Source organism: Aspergillus tubingensis (assembly GCF_013340325.1).
Source record: "Aspergillus tubingensis WU-2223L DNA, scaffold_6, whole genome shotgun sequence".
Classification (NCBI taxonomy): Eukaryota; Fungi; Ascomycota; class Eurotiomycetes; order Eurotiales; family Aspergillaceae; genus Aspergillus; species Aspergillus tubingensis.
The window spans coordinates 1,648,303-1,660,598 of NW_023336280.1; the positions used below are offsets into that span (position 1 = coordinate 1,648,303).

The 12,296-nt window shown below is 49.3% G+C and overlaps 4 protein-coding genes across 4 annotated transcripts; 2 read left to right on the plus strand and 2 right to left on the minus strand.

The window, feature by feature from the left end:
- Positions 1 to 733: 733 nt before the first annotated feature.
- On the minus strand, positions 734 to 2,700 carry atfA (bZIP transcription factor atfA; the record flags this gene model as incomplete). The annotated part of the gene is made up of 3 exons (XM_035499425.1): positions 734 to 1,037; positions 1,090 to 2,242; positions 2,670 to 2,700. 3 exons carry the CDS (start codon positions 2,698 to 2,700, stop codon positions 734 to 736), a joined length of 1,488 nt encoding a protein of 495 aa, XP_035355318.1.
- Positions 2,701 to 6,110: 3,410 nt separating this feature from the next.
- Positions 6,111 to 6,704, minus strand: AtWU_04315 (hydroxyisourate hydrolase; the record flags this gene model as incomplete). Its single annotated transcript, XM_035499426.1, has 1 exon — positions 6,111 to 6,704. The coding sequence occupies one exon, from the start codon at positions 6,702 to 6,704 to the stop codon at positions 6,111 to 6,113; it is 594 nt and encodes a 197-aa protein (XP_035355319.1).
- Positions 6,705 to 7,825: 1,121 nt separating this feature from the next.
- On the plus strand, positions 7,826 to 8,981 carry AtWU_04316 (ArsA family ATPase; the record flags this gene model as incomplete). The annotated part of the gene is made up of 3 exons (XM_035499427.1): positions 7,826 to 8,212; positions 8,283 to 8,872; positions 8,933 to 8,981. The coding sequence occupies 3 exons, from the start codon at positions 7,826 to 7,828 to the stop codon at positions 8,979 to 8,981; spliced, it is 1,026 nt and encodes a 341-aa protein (XP_035355320.1).
- Positions 8,982 to 11,528: 2,547 nt separating this feature from the next.
- On the plus strand, positions 11,529 to 12,088 carry AtWU_04317 (uncharacterized protein; the record flags this gene model as incomplete). The annotated part of the gene is made up of 3 exons (XM_035499428.1): positions 11,529 to 11,645; positions 11,734 to 11,775; positions 11,852 to 12,088. The coding sequence occupies 3 exons, from the start codon at positions 11,529 to 11,531 to the stop codon at positions 12,086 to 12,088; spliced, it is 396 nt and encodes a 131-aa protein (XP_035355321.1).
- Positions 12,089 to 12,296: the final 208 nt, after the last annotated feature.

Consider the following 12,296-nt stretch of genomic DNA (forward strand, 5'->3'; position numbering starts at 1 on the left):
CCGTTACTGATCACCAATTGCAGGCCGTCGATCTATCAAGTACTTTTACAGACTACTGTCTTGATTACGCACATTCTTACAGGTGTCGCAGTTTTTGATCGAAGTATCAATTGGAATTCAAGCTCAGCAAATTCCCTAGACGCTTAATGGCATCTAGCATGAAAAGATAACGATAGCAAGAAGCCTCCAGTACGCCACCCAGTACCGTGTTTCGCAGCAACAAAAAATAGCGAAGGCAAACACCCAGTGGCCCGCAAGTATCAGACAGACGAAGAGAAGCCCTCATAGCAAAGGGGATAGCAAAAGTGAAAAAGAGAAAGCAAAAGATAATGAGTACACAATACACCACCCTAGCCTGAAAGTACCAAATGCCAGACAGGACGAGGGCTCTTGAGGGTCGAAGTGAAAAGAAAGAGAGAACAAGTGATGAAAAAATGAAAGCAGCCAAGCTTTTGCGCCAAGTTTGCACCTTCTGGTGATCAAGTGATGCCCATTCCACTTCAAATTCAGCCGTCCGTTTTTAGAAATCGTATACATCATTAACACCTATCCATGCCGGTGGCGCGTAGCCAAATAATAAGAGCAAGAGGTAGCAGGCAGACAAGGCGCCACACACTCTCACGTTGGCGCCTGCACTCCTGAAGCAAGAAAAAGAATTCAAAGAATATCGGCCGTTCTTCAACCGAATGAACACGACCCCTCATATATTATCATGGTCTCGCATAGGGACTCATTACCGTCGTAGCCCCTGAGCAGGGATAGGTGCTCCAGGTTGCATCATACCGTTAGGGATGTTGTATGGATGCGCATCAAATCCGGCCGACATGCCATTCATCATGAGAGGACCCAACCCTTGGGCCTGGGAGACTGGGCAGTCTTTATGCGCAAGCAACAAAGTCTTGAGATTGACGATTTCTTCACGGAGCTGAGTGACAGTGGCAGTAAGCGCATCGTTCTCGGAGGTAAACAGTTCCACCTTCGCTTGAAGGTTGGCAAGCCACTGCTTCTTTCGCTGACGACACTTGAGCGCAGCAACTCTGCAATCCACGTTAGCACATAGCTGCGCCAAAATGAAGCAACGCATCTTACCTGTTCCTCTCAAGGAAATTCTTCCTCTTCTCTTCGTCAGTCATTTTCTTCGTGTCTGTCGAGTTTTTCCTCTTCATATCATCTTCATCATCTTCAGAATCCCCGACATCGGAAGGAGGCTCAACACTACCAGACCCGTTACTCGTCTTGGCCTTCTTGTTTGACCCTTTAGGTGCATCTTCAGCCTTGCGCCTGTTGTTTCCTGCGGTGCTGGCTTTGGAACCAGTGTTCTTCTTGGCTTTGCCCTTGGCAGCAGGCTTCGTCTGCTCACCCTGCATGTCGGAAGCGTCGCCGCTGGTCTCTCTGCCTGATACACCGTTCATGTTTTGCGAGTTACGTCTATCAGCGCCAGATTCAAGTTGCTGGTCATTGGCCTGAATACTCTGTGGCTGAATCGAAGCTTGGTTCGACACAGCGAATTGATTGGGATTCGCCTGTCCGCCCTTGGCCAGCATGAAAAGCCCGTTGGCCGCATCGGCAGCGTCATGATGACCGAATGGGTCGGAACCTGCAGGTTGGTTCGGCTTAATATCCATATTGGAGTTTTGCGTCGCTGGATCAGGTTCGGAAGTGGGGTTAGAGGTTGGACCACCTAAGCTGTTCTTCTTGGCAGCGTTGAGAGCAGTACGGTGGAACTCGATAGTCGACGGTGTCGCACCACCACTCTGCAACTGCTGCAGAAGTGCCTGAGAGTTTGGACTAGGAGCGGGAAACATAGACCCCCCTCCGCCCGGTGTCAATCCAGTGCGGAGAGAAGACTCGTTAGGCGTAGGGAAACCCCTGCCAATACTGTCAAAGTAATCGCTAGTGCCAGTCGGACCGGCGAGCATAGCAGGACTCAGCGGCCCGGAGCGCAGAGAGTTGGACCAGCCGTAGCCGCCGCCGGCAGAACTTGTGCCCGGCAGGGCAGGTGAAGTAAGTGCTGCAACAGGAGGAAGGATCGACTTTCCGGGTGTTTCGCCCGAGGAACCACCACTGCCGAAAGATTGCTCGAAGGGATTGGGTTCCAGAGAGAAAGGGTTGTGGACGGAATTGAAGTAATCGGGGGTATCAGTCGCGCTTGTTATGGCTGGTCGCGGAGGCGGCGCCAACGAGGTCTGAGGATCTACATCAGGCTTGGTATCTTTGAGATCCGAAGAGGTCGCCCGGGAGTCTGTATCCGGAGCAGATGTGCGCGTTAGTATGACGACCAACAACAACAATAGTAATAATGATAATAATGATGATGATGGAGTACGCGACAGTGAGGTTATCTGAAACAGGGGTAGGTAGAAAGAGGTTGGCCAAATAAGGCGGTCCAGGCCGAAGTTTGAGAGGAAGGGGATCTGATAACAGTGACCCCCATCGATGACGCCAATTGTGAGGTCATCCCGACGGCGGCGGGTAGTCAACAGAACATTTGGGGGAACAGTGGCGTACAACCAGGCCAGAACAGGTCAAGGGTCGATGATGAAGTAAGGAAGTGCAAGATACAGCAGATATTCGGGAGTTTGAAATATGGGAGGTACCAGAGTTCCGCGCGCGCGCAAAACGAAGGATCGAAACAGTTTTTTTTTTAAAGATGCACAACACTCACTCACCTTCGTCTAGACCCGCCTTTTTCGCACCCATTGGGGAAGAATTACGAGTATCGGTATGATTAGTTAGACTGGTCGAAACGGTCGAAGTAACAGCCGCAGACATAATAGCGAAGAAAGGAGGAGGGGGGGAGATATTTTGGTTGGTGTCGATATATTAGATCGAGGGAGGTCGACAGGTGACCCCGGGGATGTAAGGGAAAAAAATAGCCAAGCGAGCGGACGGAGGTGGCGAGGACACGAAGAAGAATAAGGACGGGGACGGACGCTGAACAAGAAAAAAACAACTGGAGGGGTACGGGAATGGGAAGTTAAAAAGAGACAAAGCTGGTTGATTGAAGTTAGTAAAACGCGATAAGTTGTTGATGCTTCGGAGAGCTGGAGATACTGCAGCGCAAACGCCTGTACCCAGAGGTCACTGAGCGAGTACACGGCAGTTCAGACAGAAGTAGATCGTGTTAGAGAGGAAGGGGAAGGGAAAGGAAAAAGTTGTGACGTAGTCCGGGCTTCGACAGGGAGATTATTTAGGGGGGAAAAGAAAGAGGGGAGGCGGTCGAGTGGCCGTCGAGCCACGCTATGCCTATTTGGTCTCGACTGTCTGTCACGCCGAAACCATGCAACCCTGAGAGTACAAAAAGCCCGCGGGTTACCAACCAGCCAGAGTGCAACCTCGAAACCACTAACATGGAATTTTTTTTTTTTTTTTCGAAAAAAGAATTTTTCTTTTCTTTTCCTTTTCTATTCTTTTGATTTTGTTTTTTTTTCCCCTTCTATTTTTCTCTTTTGAGGTTCTTTTCGCTCTTCTTTTTTTTCTTAATTCTTATCTTCGGTTCTGGTTCTGTATTCGGAACCAATCTTGTTCTTGCTGCTCTTTCCTGTTTAGAATTGTATTTTTCTTTTCTCTTCCGTATTTTTTTCTTTTTGCTTCATCCACCCTATGATTTTTGATTTCAAAGCAGGAATATTGAAACTCCGCAACAGAATCTCGCCCAAAAAAATAAATGAAATGAATAAAGGGTAGGCGAGGTAAGAAAAAAAAAAGCACCGAAAACTAAAAACAGCAAATCAAAAAGAACAACTTACCCTAGAGTAAATGACCAGGCACTGTATGATTATGCAGGCGAAATGCTGGCTGGCCCTTACTTGCAAAAACGAAACTTGGAGACGGAGTGGATTCCCGGCAGTACTTGTCAGCCAATCCAAGCAAAGAATAACCCGGGTGGACGCGATTGTTGGATGACGGCGGAAACGATAGGCAAATTCAACCTAATAAGAAAGTGGTAGTAGATAGTATGACACACTTCCGGGTCCCGAGGAAAGAAAATTGCAAAGGTATAAGAATGTTGGTCGCTATCCAGGGATGTGTGGAAAGTACACGAAGAGGTTGCCCAAAAGTTTAAAGCTTTGGATTCGAAGCACTTGTAACCACAAACTGGTCAACGAAATGTATCGGGGGCAGAAGAGGGAAAGTTGGTTAAGGGCGAAAGAGTTAGGAAGGGGTAAAGGAAAACCATGAATGAGATCACGGTGACGACGACAGGAATTTTCCTGGGCTTGTCGGACAGTCGGACCAGCCGGCAGTGGCCACTCGCGCACCTTTCCAAAGGACCACTAATGTACCAGCGCATCCACTTGGTCCAGCCACTCACGGGCCCGTTTCCGAGCCCCCGCCCTGCAGAGTCTCAATCTCGAGCGGGTGAACGAATCATGGAGACGACGCCATGTTTGTCCGGCCGCAGGGCGGTGAGGGATCTTCGTCTGTTCGAATGGTCGATGCCACTTCCATGCCATCGATATCCTCCCTGAATGGCCCATGGAGCAACGCCCAAATCTGGAGATACATAGATTTCGGGTCCAACAAGGAAATCCTTCCAATCCTCGGCTCTCTTATCGCCGTTGCCCGGATTCTGGGTTCGTTCTTTCTCATTTCAGGGGGGGAAGTGTTGTTCCAATCAGTCTCGCTCGGGACATCGAGTGACACGTCCGCTTGCTGATTGGGTCCCTGCTGATGACGCAATACTTCTAGGGCCTTCGTCCCGTGGGTATCCATCACGTGAGAGTGTCTCGCGCGATCTCTTTGGGGCCCAAAACAAGGATGAAGGAATCTAGTGGATTGCCACTTGGATTCTGGACAATCTATTCCATTGCTCCCCGTGTGTGGTACAGGCTACACGGTTGAATGGTGGACTGGACAAGAAGGTTCGGAGTAGAGTATACGGCGCCCCCCCTCCACATTATTAGGCTTGAGAAGGCCCCTACAAACTGTCAGTTCGCGTCTCGTTTAGGCCTTGGCAGTGGTACTGCGTTCCCCAGACAGTACATGATAGTGCTACAGGTCAATATGTTCGTTACCAGTCCTATCGAAACCAGTCCTGTCGAAACATTCCATCATTATCGACATTGAAAGGAGTCCAGTATTCACTGTACCTCCGGTGATAGTATAATTTCTTTTTATGCGTTGCATCATTGCCAAAGTCTCCTGCACATAAGTATGCACATGTACCTTCAAAGAATCACTCACTTACTGTATGTGATGTACCCGGTACTTCACCACCTTCAAAGTGCATGAAAAAAAATTTCCCCTGTCGTTCGGTACTTTTTGATAAGGGAGTATTTAGGCCCAACGGCTTCAATACTAGTGAAAGTATCTACAGCTGCGGTGCACTTCCATCTCAGCTGCATGATCAAAAAGGTATAGTCCCAAGTTTTATGGGACATATCATAGATTAATTGCGCTAGCCGAAGTGACAACAAATTGATCCTTTCCCCCTCTTCCTTCTTTCCCACCCCTCAGCACAACAAAATGTGTTGGCTTGTCCGGGGTTTGTCTGTCGCTCTTCACGCTAGTCGATACACCTAACACACAAGTACTGTTTTCACCATAATTTAGCCTTTTTTGCCTATGCAGCCACCGAATTCAGCGGTTGCCCATGCAAGCCTTTCCGAGAAGTTGGTTGAAAAGTCTAGATCGCGGACTGTTGGTGTAGGTAGTTATAGCTATGGTTATGGTTATTTCGAAGGATATGATAACTGTGCGTGTTTCTTGGCAATTTAGGTCAATTTAATTTAATCCCATTGCCTGCCATCGCTCGCACAGACGTGAAATAGGAAGAAGGTTGTGAAATTGCGCCATATTTCTCATCTTCGGTGTTGATTAACCTTTAGTGAGTTTGTAGGGGGGTAGCAATTAACATCCCCTATTAAGCTTGCGACCCCATTATCAATGGCATGTCACAAAACTATTGAGCCGTGCATGGAATGGTTTCAGCTTTTTCTCCAGATACGTCATAAGTATGGGGATGCATGGGGCGCTCTCCACGATAAAATAACTTAAGTAATTTAATAGTAGGTAGTCGGCAGCGATAAGATTAAGATCCCATCCTATCCTATTCTGTCCTATCCGTACACAATCGCCCCATGCCTTCTATTCTAGGTATCTCTTCGTCATGAGCCGCGATAAGTCGAATAGTTCCAGGGTCCCAACAGCACGGGAACGTGATAATGCCGCCATCCTTCTTCTCCCTCCCGGCCCCGTCCCTTGACCGTAAACTTCACCTCGACCTCGGGCCAGAAACTCTCAACTCCTTGTGCCTCGTACCATGGACCAACGTCAAAGCGAACGGACCAATTTGTCTTGCTATCGGCAGTTGGGAGTGCAGAAAGGATAGCGGGGACCGACGAAGCGGACGATGAAGTTGTGGTGGGTTCCCAGTTTTTGACTCGTCCGTCTGCGTCGGTCGTCGCCTGGAAAGTGATGGGACTCTGGCTGCTGCTGGAGGGTGCAGATAGGAGGGTGAGTGTCACTGGGAGGTTCGCCGCGGGAGTACCCGTCAGGGTGTTCAGGACGTGACAGGTAATGGGGTCGCGAGACATTGCGGTGGTATTTTGGGGGAGGGTCGATGCTGCGTTGTAGTTGTTGAAGGGTTGTGCTGTAGAGTGGATCGGGGATTGGAGGAGTTGGTTGCGGTAGAGGCTAAGACGGTCTGTGACTTTATCCAGTTGACCACTTGACGGCTTGATTTCCGAGCTAGGGTCCATCAAGAGAGAATAGGGTAGGTTATAGGTAATTATTTCAGATACTGAGAGAAAAGTAGAAATTGTCTCGAGAGTGTTCAGCGCGCGAGGGGCTTTTTCTATCTCCGCTTCTCATGCATCGGAGAGCACCGACAGAGCTACCCTGGGATGCCGGAGTATACCATCGGTGGGGTAACTCGGGGGTGGTCCCAAAAGCCCGTAGCACTACAACAGCTCCAATCTGTTTAGTGCCCCTGGATTGAACTTAGAGTTCCAAACCCACTAGCTGATCAATCTTGATATGAGGATGTGTGTGTGTGTGTGTATGTGTGTGCAACCCCGGCTTGGGATGCTACGATACCAAGTAGTAGTAACGATTGGGGTTCATGGTGTCCGTCGATCTGACTAACCTAGACTTCTGTAACGCAAGACCCGGCTTTTATCATGCGGGAACAAGCCAGAATCTTTTAAGTGGAGATGTCCGCTTATTCTTTCTTGTAAATGTCAGGTTGCTGCAATGGTGTAGTGTCATAGAATCTTGTACTGCTTTTCAATGCCTCTAAACGCAGACAGAAGCTAGCTGGAAATGACCATTAGCTGTTTATCTGAACTCGGTTGGTAGGAATGGGTTGCTGGTCGCAAAACGAATAGCTTCATAATTGAGTCCGTGGAAAGCGACAAAGAGCCGCCGACTCGATTAGATTTACACAGATAAGTAATCAAGATTATCTCAGAGAAATGAGGCATTATGTCACTTTATTGACGGGTGGGGTCGCCTCAGGCAGAGAAATGATGGCATCCGCACGTGCGTGTTGCACCGGCTCGAATGGAAACGCTTTTCTTTGGCGCTGCACATGATTCACTAGAGTGATTGTACCTGAATCTTCAGCACCTTCCTACCGCGCTCATCTGGACCTGAGTAGGCCTGTTTCACGCCAGTGCTCGGGTGACTCTATCTTACCGAGAACGTTCTCGAACTTGTCTAACCGCCACTACTGAAAGTTTTGGGCCTCTGCGGGGAACCGATACGTGGTAAGTCCAAGCTTCAATATCGCGACACTGCCTCTTTAACGAGGAAGCTCACTCAATCGCACCCTCCTCAGACATCGAATCAATTCCGATAATAATCTCAACGAGTTTGCAACATGTCCTCCGCCGTTGTGCACAGCGACGACCTCATGGAGCCCACGCTCCAGTCGGTGGTGAACCAGAAGACCTTGCGCTGGATCTTTGTCGGCGGTAAAGGAGGTGTCGGCAAGACTACGACTTCCTGCTCTCTTGCAATTCAGCTTGCCAAAGTTCGCAAATCTGTCCTCCTCATCTCCACCGACCCCGCGCACAACCTTAGCGATGCCTTCGGTCAGAAGTTCGGAAAGGAGGCCCGGCTGGTCGATGGATACTCGAATCTGAGCGCTATGGAGATCGACCCTAACGGCAGTATTCAAGATCTCCTGGCTAGTGGTGAAGGCCAGGGCGACGACCCTCTGTCTGGTATGGGTGTTGGTGGAATGATGCAGGATCTTGCGTTCAGTGTACGTCACACACCAGTGCTGACCAGCAGAATAACATTGCTCTCGTTGGAAAAAAGGCTAATAGGAGCAGATCCCCGGTGTTGATGAAGCTATGTCTTTTGCCGAAGTCCTGAAGCAGGTCAAGTCGCTGTCCTACGAAGTTATTGTGTTTGACACTGCGCCGACCGGTCACACCCTCCGCTTCCTCCAGTTCCCTACTGTCCTAGAGAAGGCTCTCGCCAAGCTGTCGCAGCTGTCCTCTCAGTTTGGTCCCATGTTGAACTCGATCCTTGGTTCTCGTGGCGGTCTGCCCGGCGGTCAAAACATCGATGAATTGTTGCAGAAGATGGAGTCGCTGAGAGAGACTATCAGCGAAGTCAACTCGCAGTTCAAGGACGCTGATCTGACTACCTTCGTCTGTGTTTGTATCGCGGAATTCTTGTCCCTCTACGAAACCGAGCGTATGATTCAGGAGCTCACGAGCTACAACATCGATACCCATGCCATTGTGGTCAACCAGCTCCTGTTCCCCAAGCAAAGCAGCGAGTGCGAACAATGTAATGCACGAAGGAAGATGCAGAAGAAGTATTTGGAGCAGATTGAAGAGTTGTATGAAGACTTCAACGTGGTCAGGATGCCATTGCTGGTTGAGGAAGTCAGAGGCAAGGAGAAGCTTGAGAAGTACGTCGCCCCCTAGATATCCGGTTGTGAGAAGTATCAGGATTGCTAACCAGTCCACAGATTCAGCGACATGCTTGTGAACCCGTATGTACCCCCGGAGGGCAACTGAGGCGGATTAGCGGAGAGTTTTCAATCTAAGATTTGCTGCGAACGTTGTTTATTTGGACGAGTCATGAAAAGAGTATAGACTATAATATACGAAGCGTGAAGATGCAAGCGTGAAGATGCATTCATTGGAAAATTGTGAATCTAGCCATCCTGAACCGTGTTGAATGAGTTTGATGAGCTCAATGCTCCCCTTCTGTGCCTTTATTTCCATCACACCTGACTTTCCTTTTCTAAATCTCCGAACGCCTCACTGTCGCCTTGTCGAGGTTCCCACTAGCTACCTCTGCAGATCTTCAGGGATGAGATTGTGACCAGGACTAGATCACTTGTGGGTCTTACGCCTCAGGACAGGGACACTGTCAAGCAATCACCTTCTTCCTGTCCACTTGCTATCTTGATTTCTCAATCCTCAGCCGCCTTATTTCTTTCTCCTGCCCCGCTGTAGCCGCAAGATCGCAGCTTCTGCTTCGGTCACAATCCGCTTCTAAGAAACCTGGGAGTAAGTTAGAGAGCTTATTTCCTGATGTAATCATCATCTTTCCTTGATCTAGGAAGTGCTAACTCTTTTCTTCAGCCTCACCTTCAGCCCCTTGCCGAATAAAACCTGCAGTCACTATAAGAGGGCAAATAAAAGCAACGATCTGAGGCAGGGAAGGAGCTGCCCAGTTCGTGGATATTGCGACGCCATTGGAGAATACAGAGCCTTCCCTGTCCACAGGCAAACGATGGCAGAGGTAGGCATCTGCGCTTCGAATATCTAAGGCTTGGTGAGTGAGGTGAAGCCTCACCTCCAGCTGACTATTCAGTTGAAGACCAATCGGTTTGCCATGTCGCATCGCTTTCTCTATATCCATGCCCACAACAATCAATGGCTAGGCTGGATATAGCCTCATACGATTTTGTGAGCCATACCAGGTGTACTGTGTCTGCAATATCCGGGCTGTCACAAGTCACAACAGTGGCAGTCACTTTCCGGCGCTTGCAAAGCTTGATGGGTGACTGAAAAAGAGGAAGCCGAAGCCCTGTTAAGAAGAACATGGCCTAGCTAGACCGGCTCATGCAAGCGTGGCTGACTACCAAATCAGAGTCGCCCAAGCCCTGATGCAGGTGACCCCTAGCTAAGGCTAAAGGCCACAGATATCGCCGCGAAGACTGGCTATACAGGAAAGGAACAATGGGCCTCCAGGTCTAGTTCCCTGTAGGATCATGTCACTGCCCATTCTGTCTTCAACGATCGTCAAGCTTAGCTCGGCCCAGCAAGGACAGCATCAACGGTCTGAGACGAACTCCGAGGCATAAATCTCTGTACTACGATATTTCGTGGGTACAGGCTACATGGTCAATCATGCCACGACGCTTAGATGTTCCCCTTCAGATGATGCATCTCTAGTCTAGACCTCGGAATCTGCGACATTAGGTGACAACTATGCTGTATCCACCGATATACAGATAGCACCGACTACAGCCCCGATAAACTTTGCAGAGCGATTACAGGTCAAATTAAGGACCCCGGAAATAAAAACAAGAAGTAATCGGGCCGAACACTATGACTCAAGCTGCCGCTGAGAGCCGCGGGCACAAACAGTCCGGTCGGCTAAGTGGGATACAGTATGGCATGGCCTCATAGATCTGCGAACAACCCGGTCTGTATAAATGGCTCCAGGCTCATGCAGGTGTCACCGGCTATGAGGACGTCTGGACTCGAGACGCAAGAAATTCCGAAATGTACGAAACCATTTTGGGGCTGCAAGATCTAGGGGAGTCGCCAATAAACTTCGAGCAAGCATACTAGCTGCATCCGAAACGCTCGGTCCATGGAGCCACGGCATCACACATACAGACTCTACTACATACCTACATCTCCGACCACTTCAGTGGTGCATGTTCACCGCAGGAATAGCCAAGCTGTGCAAATACAGAGGCACGCGAGAAGGTGGGCGCAATATCCTTCGATTTGCGGAAATTGTCAGTCTTCCCTTGGGGGGGTGCCCAAGCCTCACTTTTACCGACGCAAAGGGGTTGGATGAAAGAGTGAGGCGAGTTTTCCCCGGAATCGGACGTGAGCAGCAGGCCTTGCAGCCGTTCCATTTTGCTCGCAAAAGAGTCTATGTAAAAAGCCACATTCGCAAAGGCGCAGTCTTGACTGGAAGAAAATTCGCTGGGCCGATGGCGGGCGTGCTGATCAGCATCCTAAGTGATGGAGCCCACTATGTACAGTCACATTGCCCTAGGGCATTCCGACACCTTTGAGAGACACATCCACATCGAACCCACCGAGGCGTGACGAATGAATCTTATGTCCGTTTGTTATCTTCTTCTTCCTTTTTCCTTGCATGACCAGAAACCCGAAGCTAGCTATATATATGGGGTCCCTAGAAGAGAGTTCCAGTTCCAATCGAATGGTCGTCATGATCGAAAGTAGTCCACTCTATTCAGTTCAAGATCTAGTATACAACACAAACACAGCACTGCATCACTCACAATCACTACTACTTCTCACACTACTTACTCCCCTATACTTAACTGAACTCACTACAACCTCACGGAGATGTCTCAAGTCCAACAATACTGGCTCCCAGGATACGGACTGTCCCGTCATATAGTCTTAGGCCACATACAATACTTTCTAGGGCCATCAGCCAGCGTCAGGCCATATTCATACCAGGTAGAGACAATATACCACAGCCACATACACAAAACACCTAGAACCAAAGTCTCTCTCTCTCTAACACATGAACCGAACAACTCTCCAGGGACGCGACGGCTACCTAATAGTCGGTGTACCACTTACAAGAGTGCGTCCGTCCCTACTCACCTACTCCTCATACCCTTCTCGCCCTCCCCCACACTAAACTAAATATGAATCAATAGGAACAAATCGACGACCTAGCAACCATGTCCCGAGAATACGAACGTCAAGAATCCCTCCGAATGGCAGGTGACTCAGCCAGCCCCGCCGCCGCAGCCGCCACTTTCGGCAGACACGAACCCTATATCAATGAGATTGTGCCTGTCAGGAGTTCGGGGAGGAGAAGCAGGGCACCACCGCCGCTGTCATCATCATCATCGTCGCAGATGATGGATTATGAACCGAGACGGAGTCGATGAAGTGGGTTTGAATGGGGTTGGAATATGAGATGGGAAAGAAAAGGGGGGAAGGGGAGGGATGGGTTGTCATATTCGATATCGATTTGATGCTTGTTTTGCTCTTGGGTTCTTTGGATAGCGGGGATATTGTGGTTTGGTTATTTATTTCAGTTTACAGATACCTTTTGTTACTACTATATAGGATTGGTAATTGTTTGGGATTCTGAGG